Source organism: Notothenia coriiceps, unplaced genomic scaffold, assembly GCF_000735185.1.
Source record: "Notothenia coriiceps isolate Sejong01 unplaced genomic scaffold, NC01 NC01_scaffold00007583, whole genome shotgun sequence".
Classification (NCBI taxonomy): Eukaryota; Metazoa; Chordata; class Actinopteri; order Perciformes; family Nototheniidae; genus Notothenia; species Notothenia coriiceps.
Window position 1 is genome coordinate 15,837 of NW_011340284.1, and position 20,589 is coordinate 36,425.

General features: G+C 42.2%; 1 protein-coding gene across 1 annotated transcript; it reads right to left on the reverse strand.

The window, feature by feature from the left end:
• Positions 1-299: 299 nt before the first annotated feature.
• ehmt1b (euchromatic histone-lysine N-methyltransferase 1b) lies at positions 300-20,263 on the reverse strand. Its single transcript, XM_010769647.1, has 25 exons — positions 20,213-20,263; positions 16,694-16,784; positions 16,077-16,600; positions 15,387-15,588; positions 15,125-15,273; positions 14,323-14,478; positions 13,568-13,639; positions 12,280-12,382; positions 11,861-11,998; positions 10,853-11,130; positions 9,985-10,217; positions 9,269-9,478; positions 9,077-9,159; positions 8,848-8,954; positions 8,628-8,750; positions 7,884-7,985; positions 7,254-7,358; positions 7,012-7,166; positions 5,228-5,372; positions 5,038-5,115; positions 4,179-4,294; positions 3,773-3,859; positions 2,319-2,397; positions 2,054-2,229; positions 300-1,543 (listed from the first exon to the last, which is right to left on the reverse strand). The coding sequence occupies exons 1-25, from the start codon at positions 20,234-20,236 to the stop codon at positions 1,366-1,368; spliced, it is 3,714 nt and encodes a 1,237-aa protein (XP_010767949.1). The 5' UTR covers positions 20,237-20,263; the 3' UTR covers positions 300-1,365.
• Positions 20,264-20,589: the final 326 nt, after the last annotated feature.

Sequence of the window (20,589 nt, forward strand, 5' to 3'; positions counted from 1 at the left end):
TCAATAAGCTCCTCAGCATGATGGCACAAACTAAAAGCTTTCAAATATACTCATTAAAGCTCACTATGTGTGGGAAGTGTCAGCAGATCCAACATTTTAGCGCAGTCCGTCAAACGGAGCAGCTGCCGGGTCGGGCTGAGGATGTGTTTGACAGGATAAGGAGCTGAAAAGCAGTTTCCGCCAGGATCTGAAGGAAATCTGCAAAATTACAGTTGGAGAAAGACGAAAATGTGAATTTGAAAACATATTTTGAGGTAACATTGAAGCAAACAGGCTCAAGAAACTACAAGTGAAGCATATCAGAATAAATGCATTAGTAGTAAATTTATTGAAAAAGATACAACCATTAAGATGGATGATTCACGGTCCAGAAATATGTAACAGAAAGTTATGAAGTGCATTTTTATAGCTTTTTTTTTCATTTATTTACTCCTTTCAAGACTTTGCACAACAGTCACTGTTTTACTAACAACATTTAAAAAGACGGGTTCGCTTCGGTCGGCAAAATCATGAAACTAAATTAAAAATAGCCTAACTACAGTTACTACGCTTAGAAAAGTGGAGTTAAAATTAAACATAAAAAATGTAAAACGTTCTCTTATCTTACAAACTATGTTCACGTGGGTAATAAAAATTAAAACAAAAGTAAAAACCTTTGTCAGCACCATTTTCCTTTGTTTTTTAAACCCTCCATTTCTGTTTTATAAATTCCTACGACACGTTAAGATCCCCTTAAACATGCTTAATGAAAAAAGGACAGCCAATGTATTCAGACTAACGACCCCAGATACAAAATGTCCACTACTTTGCTTTCCAATTATTTCTTAACTCATAATTAATTATGGTGGCGAATAACATTTCTGTTCAAACACTGCAACAAAAGATGAAGTGACACAAAGAAGTGGCAACAAAATTAAATATTTATCAGTTATCTTGCTGGAATGGTTCATGATGAACGACCGCAACGGTCAAAAAAAGCCCAGCTGTATGCTGAGGTCGTCTCTGCAACAGGCAATTGTACCCCCCACCCAAAGTCCCTTGATCTTAACTCAATAAGAAAAGCCTTTTAACAATTTCAATCATCTTAAAAAAAAGTCAAAATGCACGGTTCTCCCTCCGAGTAAAGTTCTGTAAAGACTGTTTTATTGTCGCTGTGACATTTGCTGCCCCCTGCTGTTCCTGTGACCAAATAAAGGAGCAGGAAGTTCCTTCAGGTTTTGATTGTGCGTGACAACGTTTAACGTGTTCTCGCAAAGGTCCACGGTTTCAATCAGAAGTAGAGAGACAGTACAAGTCGACTGATAAAAGTTCAAAGTTCAAGGAGGATGTGTCCGTCAGTCGTGGGTACGCGTAGTGTGGGGGGCTTTAGGGGGGGGTGTTGGAGGAGCTGGTGTCGGGCAGAGCGCTGGGCTGCTGCTCCTCCGGTGTGCTGTCCGCCTGCAGCGACGCCAGGGCCGCCGACGAGAACTTGCACTTGGCAGAGCTGCACTCACAGCTGAACAGCTTGCTCTTTACTTCCCAGAAGTGGTCGCCATAGTTAAATCTGAAGAGAGAGCGGATGAGAAAGTGATTATGTTTCTTCCAGGACTTTTATTTGCAGGGTACTTGCATGTTGTGTATTTGTGTTAACCACAGATCTTATAACAGGCATCAAACCAAAACACGTAAAAATGGTAAAATGCTAACTCATTTCTGGGTTTTAGGACTCATTCCTGCACCACTCTATCAGGGCGGAAGTAAACCTAGGTGGTACCTTTACAGTGTTTTATACTATTTTACTTTTTACTTAAGAAATGACCCAACTCAACCTACAAGTGCCCTAATAACAAATCATGTTGTCTCATATTACTAAAGCTGATACACTGGATGGCTTTTAGAACGGTAAAGTTTTCAATACCACTACGCTGTTAAAGTGTTCAGTTTAATATTGTAACTGTGTAAATTCAAACACTTAACAGAGCTCTGGACACTGTATCATTTCCCATCAACTTGGGCATCAATAATTCATCCTATAATGCATTAAAATCGTCAACAATATGAAATGAAGTGTTACCCCAGCTCCTCTCCAGCCTTGATGTTCTCACTGGCGAAGAAGGCAATGTGTGGGAAACGGAGGTCCTGGTGCTTCGTGAAAACTCGGCAGGCGAACAGGTTGGGCTCGCACATGTGATTGAGGAAGCGGCTGATGTTGCCATAGAAACGAGCGTCGATGCAGTATTGATCTTGTGGCTGTGAGGGAGATAAATAGGAGACTCAAACTGAAACAACGTGACGGCTGAAAGGACAAGTAAAGAGGTGATGGGGTTAGGGCGCTTTACCTTATCGTCCAGGCTGAACAGGTACGTGTCGTTCTGCCTCATCTCTGCCTCTGCCTCGGAGATGATCTCCCCCACGTACCTGTTCAAAAGCAGGTGACCCGTCAGCAGACATCACTGAGTGCTTTTCATCTAATGCTGTTTACGACACGCCAACTCCTCAAGAGTGGGGAATTATAAGGTTTTATTTGGGAGGACTGCAGCTCTGAGATACTGAGCTTCAAAGACTTCACATCCCCCGCTGGTGAACCAATTCAACACCGAGTGGATGACTCCATTTAGATAATAAGAAACACATTTTATAATCTGCCTGGTGGTATCCACCAAAATATATTATACGATCACATGCATTTGTCAAGTCAAAAATGTATCCAATGAACTTGATTATTCTGTTCTGATGCCTGTATTTTGTTTAATAAGCATTGAGAAATATGGGTTTCTTGTACCTTACACAGAGAACACAAAACAAAAAAGGCCTTTATTGCTCTGTAATAACTTTGTGTCAGATTGTATATATCCCCCTGAGGGCTATTTGTTTTTCTCAAAATAAAGTTGACTTGATTTATTAACTTAAAGCTGCTGTGCTTCTGTTGCCAACACATACGGGTTAAAAAAAGAAAAAGTCCAGCGCACTGATTGGAGCTCACTGTGATAACATTAAATTCACAATATTTGGATTAAGAACGTGTTTCTCCAGACAGCTGCCACAGAACTGAATAGTAGTGATTTAAGAAATAAATAAAGAAGCTGTCATATAGTTTCAACACATTAGCAGGATAGTTACTGGTAAATCAGGGAAACACCTCCGTGACATCGACAGCACTTCAAAACGTGAAAAAGCACACCGTTAAACTCTGAGCTGATACCATGTGGCAAGAGATCCAAACTGCATGTGTGAGAGTAGCAGGTTTTTTTTTTTAAAAGGTCCCCTATTATGCTGTTTTCATCAATATATTATAGGTCTCAGATATATACAAAACATGTCTCTGAAGTGTTTGGCTCCAAACACCAAACAGATCATTCCAGCATCCCATAATCCCCTCTGTTTCTGCCCTGTTTCCAAAGTGCTGATTCTCTGTCTGTTACTTTAGATGAAAACAAGGAGCCCCTCCCCACGCCCCTCTGAGAGATATTTGGTTAAAAAGAACACAATGGTGCTCTAGGAGGAGATTCATTCAGGTGATAGGAGGGGGGGGGGCTACACAAGCCAAAAAAAAGTTATGACATCATAAAGTGGCCAAAATCTGATCAGCTCATTTTCAGACAGGTTTTTATATAAATGGATCAGGACAAAAACAGAGAGAATCTTTTTTCCTGAATCTTCCAGAGTCTCTTTACACAGAGGGGACACATGTTGATGTATAAAAGACATGAAGAAGTGGATTTTGCATAAGAGGTGACCTTTAAATTGGGGAAGAAGTAGAAAAACCTTGTTTGTATTTGGAAGTGAGACTTACTCGCATACAAAGGTCCCCTGTGGTATGTCATGTAGCGCACGCACACCCCAGCCCTTCTTACTGGTCCTGAAGAGCTGCAGCCTGGTCCTAGAAGATACACAACCACTTTATGTTACAGCTTTATAAAGAGATATTTAACTTTTCACACCTCACAAAAAAAGAAAAATGTAGTTACAACAAAATGCTTTAATAGTTCTAGTACTACAGATGTTTTAAACACAATTAATGGGTATAAACACAATAAACAGTGGTATAAATATTGAATACACATAGAAGTACATAGACAGTATAATATATACACTATAGACCAGTTAGGTATATATAAATAAAATAAGTAAATGACTAATGGGAAAATCAATTCTCTGTTGCATTAAGTTTTATTATTATTTGTTAACCCATGAAGTACCTGATTCCATTTTGCACGACGCGGTTCTTGCAGGTCCTCCAGCAGGAGCAGGCGTGGTTACACTCAAAGATGAGAGGAGGCTCCTCCCGGCAGAACTCAGGGAGCAGACGACCCTTCTGAACACGACAACAAAAGAAGAATTAAACTCACTTGCTTTTGGTCCGGTGCTGCTTGTACATAACCCTATGACCACCACAAAACACTGTCAAGTTGTAAAAGACATGTAAAAGTCTTTTAAAGCTGCTGAAATTACACCATTTCTCAGAGCCAAAAAACGTGAAAAACTAAATTATTGTCAGAGTCTTGGTGGTCCTTGAACAAATGATGTGTATCAAACGCTTCTTTCAGGAAAAACCACAACATTTGAGCTTAAATACTCAAATGTTATCTTAATCACTGTATTTCTACATTCAATATTTCACATTTTGACAGAATGCAGTAACCAGATTGCGTAAAAATCAAACCAACTGTGTCACGACAACATTTTAGTGAAACTTCGGCTGAGCGGCAGACAGATTTTAAGTTTAGTATGTATATCAGGTAGAGCCCCCCCCCCCCTCCATGTCTTTCTTTTAAATTGTATGTGGATACACAAGTGTTTCGGGGAACTGGAAATGTTTTTTGTCCAATTTTTCTAAAATAAATGATAAAAAAACTGCCACTTGCATTTCTTCCTTTTTAAAGGGCATTATATATTTGTTACACTGTAATCAAAATATTGAATAATTCCTACGTCTAGCCATTAATGTGCGATTTTCATAGATGTTGTTGGACTTGTATAATGCAAAGCGAGTCAACAGTGAGTAAAAAGTGACAGGAGGACTGCTTGGTGTTCAGATGCAGACGTGTCTGTTCTCACCTTGTCGTACCAGCAGCGCAGGCTGAGCTGTCCACACATGCAGATACTCGTTGAACAGTCTTCTTTACAAACGCAGTACTGTTATTCACCGGAAAGAGAGAAAAGAATACTGGTCATTTCACGCTGCCAATCACAGAGGGAATAAAAGCCTCTTTGTTTCAAATATCTGGTGGTGTGGTTTCTTACTGACCTGTAGGTGCGTTATGTTACGGTCGATGTTCATGGGCGAGGTGACGCAGTTTTCGGGGATGTATTTGTAGTCGTCTGGGTGAGGCTCACTGTCCACAGAGTTGACACACGGGAGGGGAATTCTCTCCTGTCCCAGAGCTATGTCACTGTAAACAGAGCAGACGATAATAAGAGTAAGTAGGCAACATTTAGTTATCAAGCGCTTTTCACAGACATATTCACAAAGTGCTGACAAAACATTAGAACAGGGGTGTCAAACTCAATTTCATTACGGGCCACATCAGCATCATGGTTGCACTCAAAGGGCCGGTTGTAACTTCAAGACTATATAAATATACATATATAAATATATAATATATATAAAATAATGTATTATATTACATGATTGCCTCTGCATTGGATTATTATCGGATAGGGTAATAACTTCATAATTAACTACGTCTGAAAGCAGAAGTCTAGGGCAAATAATTGCAAGTCTCTTCAGTGTGCATGTCACAAAATGATTTAAAAAGAAAAGCCAAATTCTGAAGAAAAAAAGTCTAATTTGAGATGCATTGTGGGGCATGTAGTTTATGGGCAATGTGCTTCTGTAAAGCGGCATGTAACCATATAATACACATATGATATTCTTTGCAAGCTCTTGTGGGTTTGCATGAAATGAAGTCGCGGGCCGGATTTGGCCCCCGGGCCTTGAGTTTGACACCCCTGCACTAGAGGTTTCTCAATACTCAAATTTCCCCTCCTAGACTCCTTTCCTCGACTCCTACCCTCGAGACTTGGTGCCGCCCACAGGAGATGCAGCGGAGACTGAGGAGGTGTAAACGCCGGAAGAGGAGACGAGGNCCCGTCCCTCTGTGTGTTATGAAGGTTTTTATGAATGTAAACGGTCTGCAGAGTCAAAACCCTCAAAGTACACCCTGTAGCGAGTAAAACTCTAACACAGAAAATACCTCCCCAAAACGCCTCGTTGGAGATACGTCACTGTCCATTGATTCTTCCGGGTACCTCATGATGTCAAGAGTTTCCCGGAACCAAACGGACCAATCCATGGACTTCCTCACACACACACTCAGTGCATGCAGCTCTGCTGATTTCTCCTGCCTGGCTGCAGGCTGATGGGACACACAGTTGGGATCGCGGAGAAATTCTCTCTGCAGACCCATTCTCACAGCGTTTATCAACCTTTTTCTTACTCAATATCAAGCCACACTTATTGTTTTTACTTCGGCTGTGACTTTGTGTGTGCTCAGGGTGAGTTTGGCTGTGTTTCGCTGTGTATCGCTAAACAAGGAAACCACACCTCCACGGAGCTCAGCGCGATTCACAACGTCCCGACCAATCAGAGCACACTGTGCTCACAGGGAGGGTGGGGGCTGGAGCTACTGGAGCTACAACGAGCCGTTAAAGGCAGAGAGTGAAATTCAGTGAATACACGTAGTTTACAGAGATGCTGTATGAGAAACCAAAGTGAGTTCGGAAAATTGCACAGTATAAATCTATTCTAGTAGACGTCAACAATGGAATTATGATCAGTGGAAATGGCCATGAAATGGGACCTTTAAGTTGAAATATTTTTGCAGCAACATGACCCCAGGTGAAGCACTTTTTCTCGAGGCGACGACATTCAACAGCATTCGCCAACTCCTCATTCGAACCAAATGAAAATAGATGCTGGCGCTATGTGGACACAGGCTCTTAGTTTTTCAGTTTGAAGCAATCCTCTTGTTTAAAACTACAGGTACAAAAAACTAACGTGTGTTCTATTTTCTAAAGACATTAACTCACGTGACACATTCTAAGCGGTTCTCCCGAGCAGCGATGTGCAGAGGAGAGTCTCCGTGGATGTTCACGACCTGCAGGTCACAGCGAGCGTTCAGGAGCAGCTCGGCGATCTCCACGCTGCCGGAGAACGCCGCCCAGTGCAGGCAGATGTTCTCCTCCTAGACAAAAAAAGAAACCATTAACACCATTAGACAACATTCTTTCTTCTGTAACTCATGTGAGACACAGAGTGCTCATTAGCCAACCTTGTCCCTGATGCTGATGTCGGCTCCTTTGCACAGCAGCAGCTTCACCTGGTCCGCGTGCTTATACTCTGTCGCCCAGATCATGGCTGTCCAACCTCCATCATCCTGAGGAGAATAAGACAAGCTCAGCTGACTGATCACTGATCAGCTGACTGAATCTGAAACACACCTATATGACAAAAGTCATTTGTTTCTGTACTGTGAATAATTTAACAGGTGTTGACATCTCGTTTACTTGAACAAGTGCATTTGAAGGGAAGCCTACAGTGTGTAGAAAATACTGACACCCTCTCTAGTTAAAATATTTGTGTATTCCTTTTTCTTGCGTGTTATTTCCAATTGGAGATCCTTCCTAAGAGCTAATTGTTCGGATAGTGTGTGAAATGAAGTTGAATCCGACTCCTAATAGTGATTTCACATCAACAAAGCTCATCTTTGAGAAGACTTAAAACTTTTTCGTAGGGCTGTACCAAATGCCTTTTGAAGCTTCAAAGCTTCTATTGAGGTTTTTGATTGAAGCGCCAAATGTCTGTTGTTATATTTTATGACGTCATCATCCCAAAAAAAAATATTGAATGAAATCCTGAGAGTATCAAGAGGGTTGAAAGGGAAATGTGAAACGGTACCAACCTGACAGTTGATGTTGATCACTCCGGTGTTCAGAAGGTACTCAACGATGTTGTAATGACCAGACTTTGCCGCTAGGTGGAAACACGTGAACCCTTCAACATCCTGAGAGCAGCAGAGAAGCCAATTATTGACAGTTCCTCAACTCTCAAGATACAAGTTATAAAAATATTTAATCTTTATTTGTAAAGTACTTTTCAAAACAAAGTGCTGTACAAGATAAACACGCCAGACAACCAATGATAAACTGTTTTAAATGTATTTAATGCATATGACAAAAAGTACAAGAGAATATTTTTTATAAAATAAATAAAAACTAAATAATAATCCAAATAATAAAATACAAGAAAATGCTTTAAATATATATATATATATAAATAGGTTTTATGTGGATAATCAGCCCTCAAACCCTGTGAATAACACACTAATTTAATGTGTTTTTTAGTAGGGGTTTAAAATAGGATACAAAGCTTTCCAGTCTAATATCCTCAGAGAGGTGGGGGCCCTAAAAGAAAAGGCCCTTGGTCACCGTTGGTATGTGGATATGATGAAATAATTTATATATTTAGCAAGAAACCACTTAAATAAATTACATTTTTTTTTAATTTAATTTGTACAGAAAGTATAAAGTTAGAGCACCAGTCCAACAGCTGCCAAAACCTTTTACCTGGTTAAATAAAGGATATATATATATAGAAAACAATCAGACGGTCAAATACACCAGGTAGAAACTATCTGCAGGTGTACCTTGTGAGTGGCGCTGGCTCCGGCTCTCAGCAGGTACTGCACCACCTCTATGAAGTTGTTCTCACAGGCCTCCATCAGTGGCGTCCGCTGATCTTCATCACACATGTCCAGGTTCGCTCCGGACTGAAGTGATAGGTTTCATTTTAAAATGTGACATTAGGATCTATCACATACGTCTGGACATGGCAGGGCTGAATGATTATCAGTAAGAGAGTCTGACCTGTACGAGCATGTGGCAGATGTCTTTGAAGCCTCCCTCCGCTGCAGCGTGGAGCGGGGTGCGCTTGTTCTGAGACTCCATCTTAAAGTTTGGGTCGATACCGTCCACTGGAAGGAAAATGGAGAAGGAAACATCTTCATTAAAAGGATATGGATGAAAACAAACAGTAGATGCATTTAAAAGAACACTAAATGGAGACTATAAAGAGGAACAGACGGGGTTAACATACCCAACATATGCAACACCTTCTTGAGTTCTCCCTGTTTGGCTGAGAGGTAAAGTTGTTTGGGGTGAAAACGCAGCTTCTTAGGCCTGAGGAAAAGACGCAGAAGAAAAAATAAGTGAGTGTTTCTTTATGTTTACCTCACAGGCTTGTTCTCAGCCAGATGAAACAGAAAGACACTCTGAAGGTGGAGCTTACTTCTCTGTATCTAGAGCCACGAGGATGCTCTCCAGAGTCTCTCTGGGGGCCCCCTGCTGGACTGTAGGGGGCAGCATGCTCCCCGCCTGCAGCGCTTCGCCCTGCGCTGCGCTGGGAACAGCCAGCGAGTCGAGGCCGTGTGAGAAACGAGCGGGAAGCGAGCTGTCGGCACGGCCGCTGACCTCAGAACCCACGGCCAGACGAGAGGAGCTGGAGAACAACATGGAAAAGTATTTTAGCAGTGCTATGAATGTTATAATATTTTCTTTTGTGTGTGGCAAGCAGGACAGCAAGCCCTTTTTTGAACACAGTGAAATAGTTGTTTTGGAAATGCTTAGTATCTATTTTCTTATTACTTTTGAATTTGGACAAATCAAAGCCCTGAAGTTTTTGGAATTGTTTGGATCACATGAGTTGGAAACAGACCAGTCTATAAACAGTATGTGTCTGATCATATAGTGTAGCTGTTAATTGACATGCAAAACAAGGCTGGACAGCATCTAAAATGTTGATTAAGAATTTGAATGTCAAGGATTCAAATACATTTTTAAAGCTTTACTTTGGTATTCATTATTTTACACCTTTAAAAATCTTCTGTAGAGGAAACAAAAAGTCAAATCGGCTGCCTTCACATTGTTTATGTTTATTCACTAATAGGTTACCAAGTCTCCCAACATGAGCATCATACACCTGTTGATCATCATGTGATCCTTCACCTGTCAGTGGTGGTGTCTGCTCGGCCCTCGGGGGCCCCGGGTGTTGCAGCGCCGTGTGTGAGTGCGGGGGGGACGGTGGAGGTGGTGTCGGCCTTGGCGATGGTCACCTCCTTGGCCTTGCTGGCCTCCTCTCCGCAGTGCGGACAGAAGCTTTGACCTTTCAGCATGGAGGCGCAGGCGCGGTGGAAACGATGAGAGATGCTGAGGTCCGGTTGGCACTCCATGAAGGTCCCCTAAAGGTGAAATGTATAAAGTCAAAACAATGAATGACTTGTGTGGAGTTTTGCTCAAGAGCACTTCAGCAGCAGGCCTGTATTTGCTGCAGCTTAAGGATATATTGTGTTTTTGCGTAAGGGATCATGTGCAGCGAGGCGGTCATTATTGAAAGAAAAAAAAAAAACACCTGACAGGGCGATAATGGAGCCTGACGTGAATGACGCTATTTACACAAACTAAATAATTGTATGACTTGACTACCAATATTAATTGATATAATTTTATTGACTTAAAAAAGGGTCGTATTGCTTCCGTTAAGAAAAAAGATAGTCCCTACAAACAGCTGGAACTGAGAAAACATCGTAACTTTAAATGACGGCATCACTGATTGAGATTTGCCCTAAAGAATGTTATGTATATCCTTTCATTTCAGATATACTGTGTTCAAAAGTAAATACATGTATTGTATAGATTTGTTTACACTCTTAAGACTCATCATCTGGACCACACCCCCTTAGTTTATCTACTTATATAAATTGCTTGCATGTGTGTGTGTGTGTGTGTGTGTGTGTGTGTGTGTGTGTGTGTGTGTGTGTGTGTGTGTGTGTGTGTGTGTGTGTGTGTGTGTGTGTGTGTGAGTGTGTGTACTCACAGCCCTGCAGAAGAAACCACAGCCGGGGCAGCACTGGTGCTTCACCATGCCGTTGCGGTGATCCTCGCACAGCACCAGCAGCTGCACAGAGTTGGAGGGGCGCATCATTTCGTGTTTCAAGATGGCGCCCTGGCAGCGGCTCAGCTGTCCGTCCACGCTCTCCGTGGCCATGCACTTCCTGTCGGCCAGCGTGAGGATCTCTCGACTCTTCGGCGTCTCCATGCGGCAACTGCAGAGAGGGAGCTCCTGAGCCTCCTCCATCGCTGACCCTGAAGCTTCTGCAAAGAAATGTCTGACTTTACTTACATGTACCTCAATATTTATATTATAACATACATGCTATACAAGTACAATTTGCTAATTTTGACTATAAATCTTGTGTTTGTATAAATATTTTTGTTCTATCCTGTTTTTTATCGGACGTATAACTTTAACTTCTTTTGTTTAAAAAAATATGACCAAGGAAGCCAAACTGTTCTTTGAGCATCTGCACAAGGTTTCACTTACTAACTTAGAAACATAGTCACAGCATTGAGATGTTAATCAAATCACAGGATAGGAAAACAAATCAAATCAGACCAGACATTCCACGGAAGTACTTGATATGTGGGGCTTCAAATATGTTTTTTGTTATGGTACCAAACAAGAACTGAAGCTGACTGACTAGAATAACAAAAACCAATCAGCTGGACTGAGTGTGCTGAGACTTTTGGAGGAAACAAACACATATCTCATAAGAGAATGATCTTTAAGACGTAGCAGTCAGGCAGGTGTCTGTAGCTACTGAAATGTGGGAGTTTTCTGGCACACACATGAACTCTATATGCTATATATCTACCAGAACCTGGTGGAACGATTAAAACACAGGAGCCGTTAGCGGGTGGAATCACACCAATACGTTTTAACTCCATTGATCAAAGCATATCAAAGGAAATACACAATGGGTACAAGACGTGATAGATTATCCTAAACCACTTAAGCGAGTGTCCTTATTTCTTCTGAGCTCACCTTTGTTCTGAGCGGGAGCCGCTGCCTCTTGGGGCTGATGGAGGGGGAGGGAGTCGGGTGAGGAGATCTGAGTGCTCTCCTTCACCTCGTCAGTCTGAGCCGGAGCGGAGGCTTGAAGCTGATCCACCGCCTCCATTTCTGAGGGATCCACAGAGATCAGTAAGAAAATGCTTCAATGTTTACGATCACCTTCATGCCGTCTTAAGCAACAAAGCCAAACGTGGTTTTGTATCGTTTCTATTTTTACTTCTATTGTTATAATCCAAGCCATGGAGATCTTGAGCTGGTGTGTGTGTGTGTGTGTGTGTGTGTGTGTGTGTGTGTGTGTGTGTGTGTGTGTGTGTGTGTGTGTGTGTGTGTGTGTGTTCAACATATGCACTACAGCTGACTGAATATATGAGAGTGTGACAGGCGATCACCTTTGGCCTTTATCCGCCTCTTCCGTTTCCTGGCCGGCCTGAGCCACGCAGCGTCTCGCTTTAACTTATTTTTCAGTTTCTTCTTCAGACTGGACTCTGTGCTCTGAGACAGACAAAAACATGTTCTTCTGTAACAGAGTGCTTCAAGGATGACCGATTGTTGTATGTCAGCCCAGATATTAACACATTAGTGTCCTCATGCAGATTATAATGGTATTTTTCAGCAAGATAATCTTCACAAATGAACATCCCGTAATGATTTTTGAAGCGTAAAAGTAATAAGCTAATAATGTAGACAAAACATACAACAGTGGTGTGAATTCAAGTCACCAACACTACGTTTTAGACTATATATTTGATTTCTGCGCATAATTGCATGAAACAAAAGCCTTTTCCCTTTCTGTTATGTCATATTTCAGGCATTTCACCAAAACAACTTCAAGACAACAGAACCTAAGCGGCAAAATGCTGACTCTAATGTGGGTTTTCACTTCTGCACCACTATATAAGTGTTGATGTGAGAAGAAGGTTGAGTCATTGAGTGAAGCAGGAACAAGACCTCAACCCACAAATGAGTCAGCATTTAGAACTTCCAGTTGTCTCATCTCAAAGTGAACGTTTTTTGAACTTGTCTCAGAGCTGGTGGCGCACAGTTATACGACCATAATGTAACTTTTTACTTCAGGGGATTGCATTAACGCTTTGACTGTTGCATCCCCGCTGTCTCATGGAGAGATACCGCAGGTCTTTCCTTCCTGCAGCGGTCAGATTATACAACCAGCAAAGCCCCTAGTTGACCCCCCCCCACACACAGACTATATCACCCCTTGCTGCTAAATACCAACAAACTATGTGCTAGATGTGCAATATATAAATGCCGTTAATAAATGTGTAATATATACCTGGCTGCTAAATCCTAAGAACTGTTACAGGATGTGAATTCTTTTTTTAATTATGTAACTTTTTATTTTTTATTATATTTTTTATTATATCATAACTTAGTACTTATGTATATGTAACACTAAGGTGTCTGTGGCTCTTTTCCCTGCTGTAACTACGCACATTTCCCCTCCGTGGGACTAATAAAGGTATTCTGATTCTGAACTGTTGCAGAATGTCTTGATGAACAAAACACAAGTTACAATAAATGTGTGTTATTGCCAGATATCTAATTTTCTGCTAGATTCTGAAATCCCATTAGCTTTGTCAAGGCAGCCCTGATGCCAACTTCCAGGTCAGCCTACAAAACTACGTCATCACTTTACCACCCAATAATGTTGGATCTTACCAGGTCTGACTCTGTGCCCTCCTCCTCTCCCCCTTCTTCTGCAGACTCTTCAAACTCCTGCTCATCTCCCCCCTTCACCACAAACACGAAACAGAGTTCATCACACGTTAACACGGACCGTATGCAAACAGGCTTTCACTCTAATAGATTACTCATATATTTGGTTCAACAGAACTGTTCCACTGACTGAATCCTTGCACCTGTAGGGTTTTTAATGTATTCCAGCAACACTGGTCATTTTTAAGACCTCACTTAAAGGTGGGGTAGGTAATTCACTTCAGAAACACTTGTTGTTATATTCCATGGAATGCTCTTAACATCCAGATAGCAATGAATACATTAAATGCTTTGACAATAAATACAGAAAAAAATGTCATCTGTGGAAGCCGTAGCGCTGTAAAAAAGCACGACCAATGATCTGAGCCGGCCCGGCTAAAGTAACTGGATGGCACAAACTTATCTCGTGCCCTCATTGGTCATGTGCGCGTTCGTGTGTGTTGGGGGAGGGGCTCTGTAAGGAAGTCTGATTTTTTCCGGTTGTGTATTTTCAAAAATTCTAGCGCACTCGAGCTGGTTTCTCCATTCTTACCTACCCTACCTTTAATCACACATATCCCAAATACAGTTGTTTACTGACTTTTAGATTCTCCTTTCTGAAAACAATGACTACATTTTCTTTTATAAATGATGCACTTTGATAAAGTAGTAATGACCATGATGTAATGTCAGGATAAAAGTCGTGTTTCTGTTCCGACCTGAGAGGGTTCGGATGTTTCCTCCTGGGCCGCACCGGCAGCTTCTCCTGCTGGCTGCTGCCGCTCCTCTTCCTCAGACTCCACCTCCTCGGACTCTTCCTCCTCCTCAGATACATTTTCCACCTTCTCCCCGTTTATGTTAGGTATAACTTTACTCTGTGAGACAGGAGAGGACTACATGATGATCATAACAAAATATGCTGTCAAATATACTGTTATAAAACATGTGGTTTGGTCAGAATATTAAAATAACAGCTTCTGTACAGCCGCTTGTCTTTACTTTAGCTTTAAGGTTTTTAGGAATAACACATTTATTTTGTAATGTTTGGGCTTTCTTGGATTACGCTATGACAGATCTCAAATCTCAGTTATTGACACTAGTACCGGAAAACATCTTAATGACACTTAGTCCATCATAATGCTCTTCCATTTGGAGATTTCCCATTTTACTCCATTTTTATATATTATTAAAATAAATATCTTTGGGCTTTGGTCTGACAAAACAAGACACTTAAAGACATCTCCTTGGATTTGAGAGAAACTGGCATTGACGTCTTTTAATATCATATGAGATTTTATAAGACCAAACCAAAAATGTATGAATCTAAAACCTAAATCGGCAAATTCTGCCTGCAATAGTAGAATGTGCTTAAAAATAAGGCGAGTATGAAACAAAGAAAAACGTTAAAACTTATGAAGGGATTTTAATTTGTTTGTCAAACTGATGTCAGTGTTTAAATAAGGTCATCAATTAAACATAAAGATTGTGTTGTTTTTTGTGATGAATGTCAGGAGCACATACCTGCAGGCTTTTTGCAGACTGTTCCATTCCCTTAAACATTTCCAGCATAGTTCTCTGCTTAAGCACTTTGGTTTTCTTCTTGGGAACCAGACTGTACATTCCCATCCTCCGCTTCTTCTTACGGGACGACAAGCCTCCTGAGAAAGGGCCTACAGCACCGAGAGAACACACAGACACATTTACAGCACAACTGCCGGTAGATGGGCCGCTCAATAGCTCACCGGGTAGAGTTGTTGTCATGTGTTGTTGCCGTCTGTCTGACCTAGGAGGAGTTTGACTGGAGCTGGACGAGCTGGAGGTGATGCAGGAGCTGCTGGTGAAGCTGACGGAGCAGTTTGTGCTGAAGCTGGTGTATCCGGTGGACTCTGAGGTAGGTGGTTCTGCTGCGGGGGTTTCTGAGCAGCAGGTGAAACTTCAGTCTCCATTTTGGCAGTCTGAGCTTCTCTTAATTCCCTGTTAATAAGCTGAAGGAAGAACCAAACAAAAACAAAAGCATGCATGATCACTGTGTTACCGAGGGATTTACTTTAAGCCTGTTTGTTACTGGGAGAACTCCATGTTTAGTTTGCTTCGGACCAATCGACACCACAAAATACCCTGATTAGTTGATTTTTAAGAAGGGAACAGATTCTATTAATCTTTTCACTTAGATTTGTTTCCTGCTGCGAGGAACACTTACCATTGTGTGTTACATTTATAAAAGCTCCTCCTACAAGCACAGCTCAGTAAGTAGTTCTGGTAAATGAAATACTTCAGTTGTGTTTCATGTGAATTGTGACATTGCAACATATTGTGTGATTAACAAACAATTGTGGACATGTTGGGTCCTTTTGGACCAATCAAACCGTCATCAACGGAATCCAAATTGAGTCAAATGTCTACAATATCACCCTAAGTAAAGACACAATGAGAGAGGAGAGACTAGTGTGCTGCTACTTATCCCATGGTTTACCTTTTGAGCCGGGCTGACAGCCGGTCTGGACATGGTCTTGCGCGCTCTGTGTATGGTGACGGGAGCCGGGGCCGGAAAGGAGGCTGTGCCATTTTTAGTGTCTGGTGTCTCCGGTCCTGACGTAGTCCCTGTACTGGGATCAGTCCTTAGAGCCCCTGAAGTGTGTGTGCACCCAGAGTCCGAGGCCGGGGGAGATTTGGCCCGGTTTCCCCCTGTCGGTGAGCCCGAAGGCAGCCAGTTAGTCCTGTGGGGGGAAACTCCCGAACCCAGCGTCGCTGAAGAGACACCTTCCTGCTGCTGCTGCTGCTGCTTTGTGAGAATGAATCCGTTGCTTCCGGTAACAGAAGCGTGCGGTGGCTCCATATCTAACGCGCCGTTTTCATTCACCAGCGGTAAAGTCTTGTTGTTGAATGGAGAGCCGTGAGTCGGGCTCTTGTGCCTCGTGTCGTCACATTCAGTCCCATTCAGCATGGTCTCTGCTGGAGGGGAAGAAGCCAGTCTGGCTGCTACTTCTTTCTCTCTATCTATAGGAGAAAACAACAGAGAAAGATGCAAATTACAATGTAAACATATCATTTTCATAAATTAAGTGCTATCAGGTTTCATTTGAATAATACCTGGTTTCTCCTCTCCGTTGCTCGCTGCTTCGAGTTCCTCTTTCTTTGAGAATGTAGCCTTCTCCAGGCTGCCCTTGGCTAGACCAGCGGGCTACAGGGAAAAGAAGAAGGGAAATCAAATAAAGAGCTCCAAAGCAATATTATGTTATCTTCATTATCAATCAATATCTTTAGCAAATAACCGGTAGGTCTAAAAACTGTCAAAAAGTCCCATCACAAGTTCCCAAAGCCCAGGGTCACCTCTTTAAAACATCTGCCCAACAGTTCAAAACCCAAAGATGTTACATTTATGATATAAGAGCAGAAATATTTCCTTTAAAATGTGATGGACAGTCAATTGGGGGAAATGGCCTTTATCGACTATTTGTTTATGGCGTATACCATATGCAAAAACACCAAACAATCTCTGTAACAATTATCTGTTTTATAATAATTCAAAGGAAATTGATTGAATGATAAATGTACTATTTGAAAACACAGTAGCCAGTCAGACTGTTCATAAAAATAACTGTCAAAGCCCTAAATTGTATAATTTTGTTAGGAAAGCAGCAGAATGTTTAGCCCCATTTATTTTCAATCCAATGAGAAACTAGATGATTACCCAATTACTGATCTGTAAAGCAAAACTCATAGCATGAGCACCTAAAAAAACGATCGCGTTTATGCAATGAATTCAGAGTAAAGTCCTCTTTTCAGTGACGTGCTTTGTCCGAATCAAAGACTATAGAGAAGTCAAGAGAATGCAGGCGACCCCCGTCCTCTTTTATTGTCTTCTTCTCTCTTTCTGTGCCACAGCCAGCCAGCAGATGCACAGCCGGGGCTTCAAAAGGTAATCTCAGCCGCCCACAGACCGTGTTTTACAACTCGCGGGAGGAAGCCGTTGAAGAGGCAGCACCAGGAAGCGCTACACTCTCTACTCCTCCTGAGCTGAGCGTCCACCTCCTGCTCACTCTGGGATAAATGGGCCCAGAGGACACAAAAGAGGCCTCAGAGGAAACCATCATGAATCTACACTTTGCCTCTTTGGGTGTAACTTGTCAAAGCCACCCTGTTTGTCTTCACACTTAGGCAAGTATTTAGATCAAATATCAAAAGGGGCTAGGTCATTTTGAGAAGCATTTATTTAGAACACAGCAGGATAGTTTACAGTCTCCTCTACGCTATGTGAGGCTCACACCAAACAGACTACATGTAGACATACTCTGCTAGGGGCTGCTGGGGTCATATCTAGTGACTAGTAAGGGCAGAATCTGATTATCACAAGAAAGCAGAGAAAACATATTCTCCCCAAAGTAAGGCAATCACCAGGCCTGCAGCAGACAGAGAGCTCAGTCAGTTCCCCCCTCACAGTCAAACACTCAGATTTAACACAGGGTGTCCTGGAACCTGCAGACAAGCCAGACCCCAAGCCCGACTGAATGGGCCATCAGGACAGGCTTCCCAAATCACTCCCAAACACGATCATGCACCTCGTCATTTAGCAACAAGGTCAGGCCAGGAGCACACAATCTGAGGGTGTCTCCCAAAGAACATCTAGTCTGGGACATGATCTGAAGGAATCTAGTGAGCACATGTCAGAGTGAAGAGAAGGTGAGTCCTTAAGTTCCTGTTTTCCATGGATTAAGGAGAGCCACTCACAAAAAGAACCCCACACCAGCCTCATCCCTCCCCCTAGTGGTGGAAAGTGGAACTTACACAGTGGAAACAGAAAGGAGAGGGGGGAGGGTAGACAGAGAAGCCTGTCTGCAGATCTCTCCGCCATTTCGCAAACCAAATTGTTTACTGACACAAGGCGGCCATTGCAGCTTTTTTCCACTAGATGGGGAATGTAAGGTTCTGGAGGCTCGTGGATTCAGGAAGCTGCTGAATTAAGCTCTACATGTGAAGCCAGTGCTTTAAGGCCAGGTGACAAACCTTAGAACATATTAGAAAAATAGAAATATGTTAAAAAAGCTGCAAAAATAAAAGGACCAATGGTTGAGAGTTTGCACTCCAGATTGGAACTTGTGTATTTTTTTAAACAAACAAGCTTAGTAATTACTCAGCTCCTGATAGATAATATATCTAATGCTATAAACATACATAGCATACTGGGTATGAGGCCTGGATGTTTGCACTGATCTTAGACTCTACTGCAGGAGGCCTGAAACCAGTCAGGGCCACCTAAACACAAGCACATTACACAACCAGCTGTTTCACTGCCAAAAGACACGCACAAGGTGGCAACACCCAAATGAGATGCAATGATAAAAGAAAGGTACACAACTGCATTTCACACATCCAATCTGAAGCAATGATGGCCACATGTTTGTCATATGAGCTCTTAAAATGCAGCATGCAAAACCTTGTCTTTGGGATGCCAGGTATTTGACAAAAGAGGGATTCTCCTGTTCTCAGATAGTCTTTTTTAAATCATTCAGAGAGGCCTGAGGAGGTGGTCTTACAAGAAAAAAAACAGAAGGGAGAAAAAAAAACTTGATTTTTGCAGGCAGACATGGTTTCTTTATCTTTTGTATCTCCTTAACCATCTTGCAGTCTGTTTTGTACCACCGTAAACATTTCTGACTATTGTTCTAAAGAAATGTGACTGAAAAAAAGATAGGTTTTGCATATTCTTTACCCAAAAGTGCCAATGCATTTTGATCTAGCCGTAATGATCCCAGTCTGCCCTCAGAGCGTCATCAATCCTCTCCTACGTCATTTCCTTTCCCCCCTTTAATGTCCACTTTCTCAATAAAGGCAAACAAGCCCTAAAATCTGTCTCTTTGAGCCAATTCTGCATGAAATCTTGAATTAACTCCAGGAATACTTGTAAAAACTGATCCAAGCGATGCAAAGTCTAGTCCTCAGACAGAAAGCTGCTCAGAAGATTGAAGCCGGTAAACATTGAGGCTCACACTGCAGCCTAACATGCATCCCTTGGCTTGGTGAGCAGGCACTGCAGCTTTTATGTTCCAGTATATTCCTGATCACAGAGCATAAGACGCACTACACATCCAGGCCCCTGGGACCTCATTATACACTGACCATGGGGGATCAAAGAAATGGTACGACAACAAGGAAGATTTTTCTAAATCAACTCTCAGGACAGTGTCAAGTTCTTCTGACGTTCATTCTAATGAATCAAGTTACATCTCCCATGCTGTGACTGCTCTGAATACAGCTGTGCTATTACATGAGGAGCTTTCTCAAACAACAAGATCCATCGAGACACGCTGAAATCTCTCTTTGATCCAGCAGCACCGACACCAAGATACAAAACATTGCTCCTCGAGATTTAAGTCCTTGACTTCAAGAATCAAGAGCAATCAGTTGCTGATGAAGACGCTGCAACTATTTAGAGAAGCATCTCAACGTGAAGGCAGAGAGACCTGAACAAAACTGTAACTTGTGTTTAAAAAAGGGCTCAATGGAGCTGAGAAACAAGACCATGCCCTCCTTACATTACTCAAAGCTAACAGAGGGTGAAGAGTAACAAGCTATCATGTCTTTCCCTAGTGCCTTGAAGAAGCATCATACCTGCTCTCTTCTCATAGCCTCCATTGAAGAAGAAGGCGTCAGAGAGAGGGAGTGGATGAGGGAGAGTGCGTGCGTGCGAGAGAGAGAGAGGGAAAGGGGGAGAGCGGCAATGTGTCGAACAGATTGCCCGTCTTTTCCTTTTTCTTTCCCCGCATGCACATTCACTTCGCCGGTCATGTGACCTGGTGGCTCCCTCTGTCGGTCCTCCTCTTCAGAGGGTCTCCACAGAGCATGCTCAGTCAGCTTTCACTGTAACGCCACTCCATTTCTCTCAACTAGAGAACGGAAGAAATCACACTAGGAGGGACACGCCATACGTATACTATCCAAATAATATCAATTACACTGGAGACATGTTGAAATACAATGCTAGTGTT